Source organism: Pelecanus crispus, chromosome 11 (genome assembly GCF_030463565.1).
Source record: "Pelecanus crispus isolate bPelCri1 chromosome 11, bPelCri1.pri, whole genome shotgun sequence".
NCBI lineage: Eukaryota > Metazoa > Chordata > Aves > Pelecaniformes > Pelecanidae > Pelecanus > Pelecanus crispus.
The window spans coordinates 2,271,342-2,284,048 of NC_134653.1; the positions used below are offsets into that span (position 1 = coordinate 2,271,342).

Genomic DNA, 12,707 nt, shown 5'->3' on the forward strand with positions numbered 1-12,707 from the left:
AGGCGGGACACGGCGGAGGGGAGGCGCAGGGCGGAGGGGACGGCGCCGACCCGACCCCGCGTCCCCCCGCTCCCCGGGCCGACCCTGCCGCGCCGTTCCCGGGCCGGGCGGCGAGCGCCTACATCGCGTCTCCACCGGCGGCGCCGTGGGCTGCGCGTCGCGTCCAATCAACGCCGCCGCCGCCGCGTCCAGCCGCGCGTCGCGTCCAATCAACGCCGCCGCCGCCGCTTCCGGCCGGCTCGCCGCGTCCAATCAGCGGCGGCTCGGCGGCGGCCGGAAGCGCGGTGCGGGCGGGCGCGGAGCGCGGTGCCGGCGCGGCCCATGGCGGGCCCCGAGGCCGACCCCGAGGACGGCTTCTACCAGCGGTTCGCGGCCGAGCTGGAGGTGCTGGCCGAGCTGGGAGGTGAGCGCTGCTGGGGCGTCGTGTCCGGTACCGGGGGCGGCGGCGGAGGGAGGGAGGGAGCGGGCGGGCAGGACCGGGCTTTGCGCGGTGGCCGCCCCACTGCGGGTGCCCTCCGGTGACGGGCGGCGTCGTGTAACGCCTCTTGCAGATGACCCATCTCCACCCGCTGGCCCCAAAATCTCCCAGTTCCGGGGCAGGGAGCAGCTGCCGGAGGAGCCTGACCCCCCCGGGGACCCCCCCGGGGACTCCACCGGGGGCAACGGCTCGGGGGGCACCGAGGCCAGGAAGAGGGACCGGGGCTGCGCCCCACCAGGCTCCCCGCCATCGCCCGCAGCAGGTTTGACTCGAGGCGCGGGTTTGCCAGAGGTTTTTGCAGCCCTGATGGATCCCTGAGTGCTGCTGACCCCGCTCCCCGCCCCTGTGCAGGCTGCCGCTGAAGGCTGCTTCTCCTCTTCATCCTCCTGCCCTGGTGTCTCACGCAGCCCCGAAGCCGAAGCGACAACGCCTGGAAGCTGTCAAGAAGCTTGACTTTGGTGTGGATGATGAGTTGGCCTCTGATGTCCTCCGGGATGTTGACATGCTTGCGCCCGGCTCAGAGGCACCTTCTGCTCCCCAGACTGCCAGGTTGGCCACCTTGAACCCCATTTTTAGCAGGGGCGAGGGAAAGGGCCCTTGAACCCCACCCCAGGTGGGGTTCAAGGGCCCTTTCCCTCGCCCCTGCTAAAGCAATCTGGTCTTTTCCAGCTCGGACTGCTTGGACATAAGCGGCATGGCCCCGCTGCAGATCACGCCGCCCTCCGAGAAGAAGCGGGTCCTCAAGCGGCCACCCATCCTGGAGGACTACATCAACGTGACGTCCACCGAGGGCACCAGGGTCTTCATGGTCGTGAGGGATGATTCCTCCAGGACAGGGGTGGAGGTAAGGCAGGATCTGAAGGCCAGGCTTGCTTCTTTGTGACCTCCACCCAGTTCAGGAGGGGATCTTCGATGAAGGGTGGAATGTTTGTGCTGAGCATCAGCGTGAACGTCGGTGCGTGTGTCCTCTGCTCCTCGCAGCTCCCCGATTCCCTCGGCTGGAACGCACGCAGGCCGCTCCACTTGCTGGGGGTGCCTTTCTCCTACCTGAAGGAACAAGTGGATGAAGAGGTATCACATCTTACACCCACCTTCCCATTTTCCCCTGCCACCCCTGGACAGCCACAGCGTTGGCTCCTGAATCCCCGCTCCCCCTGGCTGCGGGTTAGCGGGGTGTCTCTGACCCCCCTCTCACCTTCTTTGCGCTCAAGCGTCGAAGGCGTGTTCTGCAGGCGTCGCAGCAGCTGACAGACATAATAAACAGGTGAGACGTTGGGATGAAATCCCACTCCTGTCCCTGCCACGCTGTCGGATGCAGCTCCCAAGGTGCTCCAGTGGGGTCCAAGTTTTGGGGACCTGCGAGCAGAGGAGCCTTTTCGCCCTCAGCATCCCCAGCTGGGGAAGTCTGGGTGTGATTCTCAGCCCTGCCCCGGCTCCCTGGGTGGTTTGGGGCAAGTTAATTCTTTCTTGCAGTTGCCTTGAGAGCCAAACCAGTGCCGAGAGCCCGGAGCTCACCGGGGAAGCGGAGCCGGCAGTTGAGGAGGAGTCTGCGCTGCATTGCCTCTGGGTGGACAAGTTTACTCCCCGGCGCTACATGGAGCTGCTCAGTGATGATGTGAGGTTCTGGGATAAGTGGGGGCTGGGGGTTTGGGTGGGCTTACCGCTTTTATAACCCTCCTTAATGCTGTGGGATCGTGGTTTTATGGCGCTGCCTTTGCTCGTGGGGCTTTTGGAAGCGCCGGCTGGGGGGGCTCTGTCCGTGCTAGCCCTGCCTGGGAGCAATCCTGCTGCGGAGAGCTCGGGGCAGGGGTTTTTCAGCTGTAGGCTGTGCATCTTCTGAAAAAAAAAGAGTATGGAAGATGACCAAAATAAGACAAAAAAGATTGGGTGGACGTTAGCCAGGAATTGTTGGCTATTTTGATTTTTTTTTTTTTAATATTAGAAGTTTTGTAGGGAATTGGAAATTATGGAAGAGGCTGAGAAGTGCTGGGTTGAGCCAAGACAGGCGAGGGACAGCAGGGTTAGGGCCGATGCCACTTGTCCTCAGTTGCCCCGCAGGATGGTGGCTGAGCCGGGAGGGGAAGCCCCGTTCCCAGGCTGTCCCACAGAGATGCCGGGAGGAAACCTGGCCAGCCTCTCCCATGGCGGGGGTGACGAGCCATGCGCTCGAGGTCTGTCCCGGCAGACACGCTCTGCGTTGCCTCCCCGGGCTCGGCTCCTTCCTCTGCTCGCCACAGCAGATTTTAAGCTGTGAAGGAGAGGCCGTGCTCTGTCTTCGGCCAGATCCTTCTGAGGTTCAACAGGGTTTGCTTGCTTTCTTGCCCGACGTGCAGTACACGAACCGCTGCCTTCTGAAGTGGCTCAAGCTCTGGGACACGGTGGTGTTTGGGAAGGAGAAGGCTGTGAAGAAGGCCAAGCCCAGCGCTGAGGCTCATCCTCCATTCAGCCAGCCCAAGGAGCAGCAGAATAAGTGGAAAACGAAGGTCCAGCTCACAGAGGAGATACTGGAGGCTGAGCTGGACCAGCACAAGAGACCCAAATACAAGGTGAGCAGGACAGGAGGCTGCTGTGGTAGGTCTCCTCTCCTATCCCCCTCATCCCGCCACCATGGTGAGGAGCAGGGTCTTCCAGTACAGCTCTAGCAGAAATTGGATTCCTTGTTTATCCTTAGTGGTTATGGGCTTTTCTCATTTCTTTTTCTGTTTCTGCTCGAATAATGTGATAATAAAGGGAGGGGAACAGACTTCCTCCAGCCAGATTAAATGGGCTGGTTGAAGATCTTAAAGGTCTTGTCAAGCCTAAAAAATTCTATGATTTTAAGAAAGATGTACCCTTTTTAGCAGAGGCTGGTCTTGACTTTATTTGTTCAGGGCAGATGTGACACTCCTTTGAGCAAGAGTTTCTGCGTCCTGAAAAGAGCAGTGATGCTCAACTGCTAAAGGGAGCAGAGATAACATACCTGGGCCAGCTAACCAGCTTCAGCCTGTCCAGTGAGAGGATATAAAAAAGGGGAAACAAAACCAGATACTAACAGCGTTGCTTCTCAGGAGCGTGAGGGATTTGGTTCAGCCTTTTCTATCTACTGCCCTGCAAACTTAAACGTATGCATGAGAGATGCCACCAGGATGACTCTGTCACCTCTGGGGGTTTCAGTCATATTCTCCTTCCTCCAGTGACTTTCTCTTTTCTCAGTATGTCTACAAACAAGCGCAGCAGCTCCCAGGGGTTGAAGCAGACGCGTGCGCAGGCTGCAGAGCCTTGTCGCCGTGCGTGGCAGCCTCGGTCGGTGCTGGAGGAAGCCCTGCCTCGCTGCCTGCCGGGCTGACGTTACCTCTCTGACGCAGGTAGCCCTGCTCTGCGGCCCGCCCGGCTTGGGAAAGACCACGCTGGCCCACGTCATCGCGAAGCATGCGGGGTACAACGCCGTCGAGATGAACGCCAGGTGAGCCCGGCCCTGCCCTGCCCCAGGAGCCGGCGGAGGCGGTGCCGTGCCGGAGGTGATGCCGAGCCACGGCGGCCTGGCACCGGCTTGTCTTGCAGTGACGACCGCAGCCCTGAGGTTTTCAAAACCCGCATCGAAGCTGCCACCCAGATGAAGTCTGTGCTGGGTGGCAACGAGAAGCCCAACTGCCTGATCATCGATGAGATAGACGGCGCGCCCGCGGTGAGCCCAGCCTGGATCTGGCTGCCTTTTGCATTAACCGCTTAATTTTGCCCTCTTAGCAGCTCATCCCCTGCTCCATTTTAGGAGTGATTTCTTGCCTCTGAACAGCAAGAATTCATCCTTTCTGTCCTTGATTTTTTTTTTTTTTTTTTTTTTTCCCTTCAAGGCATCTATCAACGTGCTGCTCAACATCATCCACGATAAGGACGGGGAGGGCGAGGCGGCGGCCGGCACGGGCCGGAGGAGGCGGCGCGAGGGCGGGCTGCTGCTGAGGCCCATCATCTGCATCTGCAACGACCAGTTAGTATCGCCTGCGTGGCCGGGGAGGGATGGAGAGCTGAGACCCCTGCCCCAAGCGAGGAGGCAGCTGCTGTTGCCTCCAGCCAAAGCCTTCCTGCGCCGAGTTACCTGCCATCAGAACCCGCGGTTTAGAAGTACTTTATGAAAAGTAAAAGCACAACGCGCTCAGTTTCCTGAAATACCCGCCCCCCCAGGTTTTGTATCCGCCGGGGTGATTTGTAGCTGGGTGTGAGCGCGTGGTCACGCTTGTGGATGCCCAAGCGTGCAGTGGTGTACAGGCAGCTGCTAAACAGCTGGATTTCGTCCTCTGCCAGGGTCGCTCAGAGACCCCCGTGCTTCCCTTTGCCAGGTACGTCCCTGCCCTTCGGCCGCTGCGGCAGCAATCGTTCCTGCTAAACTTCCCTCGGACGGCGTCGTCCCGGCTCGCCCAGCGGCTCTGCGAGGTGCGGTGCGGCCGAGGGCTCCTCTCGCCCCCGCGGCCGGTGGGGCCCTCCCCGCTGACCCCCCTCTCCCGCAGATCGCCCTGCGGCAGGGCATGCGGGCGGACACGGGTGCGCTGCTGGCGCTGTGTGAGAAGACGGAGAACGACATCCGCTCCTGCATAAACACCCTGCAGGTACTGGTGTTGCCGGGAGGTCTCTGGGGGATACGGACTTGCTGCGGCTCTTGACTTCATCTGGGCTTGGATGGGGATGGAAGGAAAAAAAAAAAAAAAAAACTGTCCCAGGCAGATCCCTAAAATGCCCGCCCTGTCCCCTGGGTTACTTTTAACCTTGATTCCCCTGCAAAGCACAGCAGAGCGAGGTGCCTCTGTCTCTGGCTTTCCCCAGCACCAGCTGGCTGTTGTGGGCATCCCCTCCCTGCCCGCCGTGCCCGGCCCCCCCAGCCCCTCGCTTGTGTTGCAGTTCTTGCACGGCCGAGGCCAGAAGGAGCTGAGCATGCAGATGGTGCAGACGATGAAGATCGGCTTGAAGGACCAAAACAAGGGGCTCTTCTCCATCTGGCAAGAGATCTTCCAGCTCCCAAAGGTCCAAAGGTAAAAGGGGGGATTTATTAGGTCTGCTTGGGGCACGCCGCTTCGTGGTATCCCCTGACCTGCTTGCAAGACCTGTGGTGGAGGAACCTGAAAGGTCCTGGAGAGCTGGTCTGCCCTGCAGCAGACCCAGCTTCGTTTCAGCAGATTTGCGTGTCCAGATGCTCTTTGGCCGCTCTCTTTAGCGCCCAATAATTTGGCATCAGCGTTGCCTTCAGTCCAGTTCTCAAGGGTCCAACTATTCCTTGCTGGTCCATTCAGCGCCGGGGCACCCTGAGCTCTTCCCTTCGGGCTCCCCGCAGGCACAGGATAGGAATGGACCCCGCTTTGCCAGCCCAGCTCCTGGTTGGCGACGAGGACCTGTTGCACCTCGGGGGGACGGCTGCCTTCAACACGTCCTCCCACCGCTTCCACCGTATCCTGCACCTCGCCATTTCCTCGGGGGAGCCGGAGAAACTTGCCCAGGTAGAGCAGCTGCAGGGGGAAGAGCCGGGCCCCTTCCTCTGCCATGCTGTCCAGATCAAGGGCGGCTCCTGATCCAGGGGGTCATGGCTGGGGGGTACCTTGGGAAATCCCTCCCTGCAGTAGGATTGCGCTCATTTTTTACGGAGTGTTGGGGTGTTGTGCTGGAGCGGGGTTCAGTGGGAAGCTCAGAATCCCAGCGGCGAGCTCTGACGGGACCGTCTGCCCAGCCTTGGGACGTCTCTAATCCTGCGTCCGCTTCCAGGGTCTCTACGACAATTTCCTGAACATGAAGCTGCGGGACTCCAGTTTCAGCTCGGTGTGCTTGGCCCTGGAGTGGCTGGGCTTCTCCGACCTGCTGAGCCAGGCTGTCCTGCACGGACAGAGCTTCCAGCTGATGCGATACCTGCCCTTCCTGCCTGTGGCTTTCCACCTGCTCTTCGCGGCCACCAGCATCCCCCGTCTCGCTTACCCCAGCAGCCAGCACGAGGCAAGTAGCAGGGAGGGCATGGCGTGGCTCCGGCTCCGTCACCCGCGGGGACATCTGCGGTTGCAGCCGTGGCTGAGCCGTCCCTGCCCTCTCTGCCCAGGCCCTGGCCAAGTTGAACCACATGCAGAACCTCGTCGTCTCCATGGTGTCGGGGATAACGCCCAGCGCCCGCAGCCGCACGGGGCAGCGGTCTCTCGTCTTGGAGGTGCTCTGTCTGCTGCTGGACATCATCGCCCCAAAGCTGCGACCGGTGAGTGCGCACCGGCCCCCTCTCGCTGCGGTGGCAGGAATCCCGCCCGGGTGACGTATCCCTTTGCAAACCCCGCCATGAGGGCTGGGACACATCCCCTGCGCTGCATCACCCTATCCCAGACCTCTGTCCCAAATTTGGGGTTGGTTTGATATTGCAGCTGATGCAGAAGCCAGAGGGAAGCCGGGGACGCGGCACTGAGATACCCGACTGTTTGGTGCACGGCGGGGGTGTCCTGCACCTCCCGGACCCCCGCACCCAGGGCGCGGGCTTGGTCCGAGCAGGGATTTGGGGGCCCGTCGCAGTCTCCTTCCAGCAGCTGGTTCACCTGCACGCGGGGTTGCGTGTGTGCATTTGCCCTTTGGGCCGTCGGAGGGGACTGTCCCTGCTCTGTGACGTCCCTGTGTCCCTAATAGGAAACTAAACTCGGTCTGAGCCTCGTGGGTATTAACTGTCCTTTCTCATATAGAGACAAACCCCATGCTTCAGGTTCTTTTTATGTTTAAAAGTTATTATGGGTGAGTGATGCTCTCCCCTCGCTGGGCTCCGCGCTCCTCCCCAGGTGAACACGCAGCTCTACAGCCTGAAGGAGAAGCAGCAGCTGGCAGACCTCATCAGCACCATGCTGGCCTACAACCTCACCTACCACCAGGAGCGCCTGCCCGAGGGCCAGTACATCTACAAGCTCGACCCGTAAGTCCCAAGGGTGGGGAGGAGACGTAGGCGTCGAAAATAACAGCAGAGAGGTCAGGAAGGAGTCTGAGCCCGAAGGGATCGTGGCACGGCGTTGGTTTCTTGCAGCTAGAGCTCAGAGGTTTCTCTGGCGATGGCAGCTGGGTTGGTGTGAGCTGCTCGGTGCTGGGACGGCCGCAGGGACCTGACTTTCTGCAGCTCTGCAGGGATTTCCTGCTTTTTTGCCCCTTTTTTTTTTTTTCAAAGGAGGAGCCCCGAAGCCTTGCGGGTGCTGAGGGCTGCCGCTGGCTTTGCTCCACCCGCAGCGTGGTCTGGCTGCCCCCGTCGCCCCCTTGGGCTGAGGCCAAAGCAGGGCTGCTTTTGCTTCAATGGGATTAAAGGAAAGGAAGAGTCATAGAATCATAGAATTGTTGAGGTTGGAAAAGACCCTTAAGATAATCCAGTCCAACCATTAACCTACACTACCAAGTCCACCACTAAACCAATTAAGGGGAGAGTAGCAATTCCATGTTTCCTGGCTTGGTGGCTGGATTATTTTTTAATGAAAGTAAAAACTAGGAATCATTAAGGTTGGAAAGGATCTCTGAGATCATCAGTCCAACCATCAACCCAACCCCACCATGCCCACTAAACCATGTCCCCAAGTGCCACGTCTGCCCGTTTTTTGAACACTTCCAGGGATGGGGACTCCCCCACCTCTCTGGGCAGCCTGTTCCAGTGCTTGACCACTCTTTCCGTAATGAAATTTCTCCTAATATCCAGTCTAAACCCCCCCTAAGTTAAGGAAGCTGCCTTTGGCTCTCGCCAGAGCTGGCAGAGGAGGGACTGAAGCTGCCAGGGGCTTGTGACAACCGGGGAGAGCGGGTCCACCCGGGCACCTTGCACGCAGGAGGTCACTAGCCGCGGTTAATTTGTACGTTAACAGCCGGCCACTTGTGAGCCTCGTGCTGTAAGTATACGTGGAGCCGTAAACGCTCCCGAGGCTTCGTAAACGCTCCCAAGGCTTCGGTGAAGTAATAGAGACCCGACCAGAGCTAGGAGCAACGCTAATGTCTTCCTGGTGCAAAGTTAATTACAAAAATTAGCCTCTGTTAAATCAAACAGCTGTATCTAATTACAGTGAAGCGCTTTTTTTTTTTTTTTTTTTTTCTTCTCTCCTTCTTCCCATGGAAAGGCCTGTGGGAGCTGCAGGGGCTGCAGAGAGCCGTCCTCTCTTGCCCTCCCCATGCCAGGCTGTGCCACCAAAATGTGGCCGTGGGGGAACCGTGGGACATTGGGAGCTCCGTGGCACAAGCAGGCGCATTGCTTCGCTTCGCTTCGCTTTTTTTCGCGAAGTCTGAGCCGGTTTCCATGCCGTGCGCAGCGATGACGGGGACCGCAGGGGTGTCACGTCGCGGCAGCACCTGCACATCACGTCCCAGCATTTCTCTGGCAAACAGACTTGTTGTCAACAAGTGCGTTTTTTCTTTAAAACTTTTTAAATCATAGGTTTGACAACTGATTTCTAGATGAGACGACTTTGTTCCCTTTATTTTAAGGGGAATAATATTGAAGGTGAATTTACAGCTGGCTGGGGCTGCGCCTGGGCTTTCCCTGTGCTGAAACAGGCCTAAGCCCAGATCTGGTGCACCAGCCCATTAAGAATAAAACTGCTCTGATGAGCCAAAATTAGTGTTCGTGGCCATATCTCAATTAAACAGCCCCCTGTGGGCACCTCGGGGTTCACGTGAGGGGTCGTGGTGCAGCTCACGCCCGAGCTGTGATGTGACTTTGGCTTTTTCAGGGCAATCTGTTCGGCACAGACCCGCCTGCGATTTTCTCCTTCTTGCATTAAAACCGAGCTTAAAAAGCACATAATCCCTCCTGAGTTCCCATTCAGCTGAGTTGCCCTGCAAAAACCTGGCTCGGCGCAGCTGGCACCGCTCGCCGGGCATCTTCTAGCGTGCCGTCGCGCACGGACTCGGCGAGGGTGGCGATGGGGAAACTGAGGCACCGTGGCCAGGATCACACCGAAAGGCTGGGGGGGACGGGGCTGGGAGGGCGGCGGGTCTCTCCGTGCCCGTGTCAGGCTGCGGTTTGCCTCGTGCTTTTTTTTATTTTCAGTATTGATTTCTTTTCTTTGCTTCCCCTCCTCTGCGATGCAGGAACGTGGAGGATGTCTGCCGGTTCCCGGACCTGCCGGCTCGCAGGCAGCTGACCTACCAGGCCAAGCAGCTCATCGCCAGGGAGATCGAGCTGGAGAAGATGAGGAGGACGGAGGCTTTGCTGCAGGCGCGAAACCTGGGCGAGGTAGGGAGGGCTCGCGGTGTGCCGTGGTTTCAGGGGGGCGGCGGGTCTGTGGAGGGGGATAAAGTCCTTAGGGCTGCTGTGGGGGGACCTGGTCTGTCCAAAGCAGCCGGTGGCTTTCGCTCTGCAAATGGAAATCCAGGATTAGCCCCCCCCAGTCGCAGCCGTCTGCCTGCACATCTGCCTTCGGGCAGCACGGCTGCGCTGGGGTGACGTGCCCGAAGGGCTCATCTTTTTGTAGGAATTCTGGAAAGAACCGCTCGCTGTGAGTTAAAAGCTTTAAACCCTTCAACTCTCTAATGAGGGTTGCGACAGGATGGGAATTTTTATCTGGCTGCGTTTTGTGTGTGTCTGCGGGGGAGCTGACCTGCTCTCTCCTGCCTGCACGTTCCCGTGCTGCTTTGCTTCCATTCTCCCAAAGGTCCCAAAGCCCCCGGGAGGAGCAGAGTTACTCTGCCCACCACTGAAACCCTCTGTGGAGCGGCGGGCAGGAGAAGGTGGAAACGAGCAAACGTGGAGGCTGAGAAACGGCTCGGGTGTAGCCGGTGCCTGCCCTGCCCTGGTGCCACAGGGATAATTAATCCCCGAGAGCCCCTTCTTGCAGCAGAAGGGCTTTCTCGGGGGATGCGTGGGGCAAAGAGACGCTGCAAAAATATCCCTGAAGGCTTCTTGTTTACACGCTGCCGACCGTGAGGTCCCAGGGAAAGGTACCGCAAACACACACGTGCCCGAAGCGCTGCCGGGGCTAATCCCGCGTGCTGCTGCGAGACAGAAAATGATGAAAAAATACTTGAGAAGTCGTTTGGATTTTGTAATCAAACCCGGCAGCAAATAGAGGGGGTGTGCGGGACGCACAGGTGGCCAGGCAGCGTCCTGCCCTCAGGCTGTGCATCACCGGGGGGGGGATGCCCAAACCTTGAGCTCGGCCGGCCCCGAGGGGACCCTCGCTCAGGGCTCTCCTCCCCGCAGGAGCCCGGGCACGGCCTCGGCGCGGCGGGGGAGCGAGCGGAGACGGGGCCGGCGATGCCCCCCAACCACCAGCAACGCCTGGAGCACATCGTCCGGAGGGCGGCGGTGGAGGACAAGGTGAGGGGGCTGCGATTCCTACCTAATTTCCTACCGGCGCATACCTTGGCTGCTAGAGACTGGCTGTCTCCATTGGTATTTATTTATTTTTAGCACAGTTTCTTTTAATAGAGTAGTTTGGCGCCACTTGTCCCTGTAATTGCGTCGCTGGGTTTACAGCATGGGGATGAATTCGATCTGGGTGACAATTACGGCTGTGTCCCGCGAAGCGTTTGGGGATGGGGAAGGGAGGAGATGGGAGTGAGTTAAAATAGTTGAATTTGGGCTCAGTGGGAGCTGCGGGGGGATAGGTAGACGCGCGGCTCGGGGGGCTGTGGGGACATCAGCATCGCAATAGCAGCCAAGAGGAGCAAGAGGTGGTCCCCTGCCACCCCCCCTCCGCTGGGGCTCGGCCTCGAGACCTTGGCCATCCAGAAAAACCCGCTTTAGCGCGATGAACCTTTACAGTTTGTCTTTTCCCACCCCATTTTGAATGCAGTTTGCATTTTACCAAGGCCGCTGGCCCTTTCTGCAGAATTTGCATCCGGCTCCTGCTCGGCGCCTTGCTCCTGCGCCGGGTGCTTGGAGGGGGAAGGCGGCTGGCGCAGCCCTGAGCGTGGGGTGACGGCTCCTCGGCACCGCCTTAGACACTGTCTAGGGCTGAGTTAGCGTAAAATTCGGCAGGGCTGCGGGGTGTCCCTGGGGTCTAGCCTTGCACCGAGCTGCCAGAGACAACCAGGGTTTGATTTTGGCTGTTTTCCAAACGCGAGCCATAAACGCAGGCGCTGACAGAGCCGCGCTCACCTCCTGCTTTTTGCTTTTCACAGCCCGAGACCGACTTCTTCGGGCGGCCACTTCGGCAGCAGCAGGCGGCCCCGGGTAGGTGGCAAAGGGATGGGGTGGTCGCAGGTGGCCCCAGCCCTGGGTGGGTGGCAGAGGGACGGGGTGGCCGTGGGTGCTGCCGGGGGGTCCCTGCATTCGTACGCAGTGCCTGGACCCCACAGAGGGGCTCCGTCCCCTAAGCACGGGGATATCCGCGGGGTGGGGAGGGGAGATGGAGTGAAGTGACCCCAGGGGGGTGCCCGCGGGCAGGTCGCTGGATTCTGGCAGCAGCCAAAGAGCCGGCAGATACGCTGAGCTGGGGAGCACGGCTGTGGGTGCTGTGCTTGCAGGATCCGGGACATGGCAGCATCAGCCCCTCGCAAACCCCATGCAGCCTTGGGCACAGGCTGTAACCTGAAGGTTTAGAGTTTCTGCAAGTTTTTGACGTCTATCTGTCCCCCTCGCAGCCCCTCAGGCCTCCAAGGAAGAGTTGATCGAGAGCCAGATGGGAAAGGCCGTGGGGAAGAGCGACGTCTGGTTCCGGTTCAACGAGGGCGTCTCCAATGCCGTCAGGAGGAATATCTACATCAAGGACCTGCTCTAGCAGGGCAGAGGTGAAGCCCAGGGAATGATATAGATGGAACTGAAGGGATAAGCTGACTTGACTTTCTAACCCATGGATGGGGTGTGTTGCATGATCCTGGCTTTTTGGGGTTTTTTTTAATACCCACTTCGTTTGCTTAAAAAAAAATAAAGTATATATAAAAAAAAAATAATTGTGAAGTAGCGTTCTGTTTATTTCATTTATAAACCCTTAGTTGTCATGTTTTGCCTGTGTTGCTGCAAAATTACATCCTGCGGTATACAGAAGAATATCGAAATCTATTTTTATAAAAGTTTGCTTCCTTGACAAGTTCGAAGGGCTGCCAGCTTGTTGGCAATGGTGGCAGAGGTTAAGTGGAGGAAACCCAGCAGGAACCTTTGCTGCTCCCGTCCCCCCACCCTGCCCACCCCCTGTGTTTTTCCCCCTGTATAAAAAAGAAACATTTCTACTACTAAAAATAAGACGACAAGCTGAGGGTAGGGTTTTTGTTCAGGTAGTCATATTAGGAAGCTAGCTAATAAAAAAGTGTACATTCAGCGTGGGGGAGCGAGGGCGGCGGG

General features: G+C 58.7%; 2 protein-coding genes across 2 annotated transcripts in view; both read left to right on the forward strand.

The window, feature by feature from the left end:
- Positions 1-12,707, forward strand: part of HAGHL (hydroxyacylglutathione hydrolase like) — a 301,833-nt gene that overhangs the window by 117,447 nt on the left and 171,679 nt on the right. The window lies entirely within an intron of this gene.
- On the forward strand, positions 322-12,170 carry CHTF18 (chromosome transmission fidelity factor 18). The gene is made up of 22 exons (XM_075718821.1): positions 322-403; positions 552-740; positions 886-1,027; positions 1,130-1,322; positions 1,460-1,549; positions 1,690-1,742; positions 1,952-2,093; positions 2,812-3,024; positions 3,823-3,920; positions 4,019-4,142; positions 4,309-4,442; positions 4,792-4,885; positions 4,960-5,058; positions 5,348-5,478; positions 5,778-5,940; positions 6,203-6,427; positions 6,528-6,677; positions 7,240-7,370; positions 9,515-9,659; positions 10,626-10,742; positions 11,549-11,600; positions 12,011-12,170. The coding sequence occupies exons 1-22, from the start codon at positions 322-324 to the stop codon at positions 12,145-12,147; spliced, it is 2,904 nt and encodes a 967-aa protein (XP_075574936.1). The 3' UTR covers positions 12,148-12,170.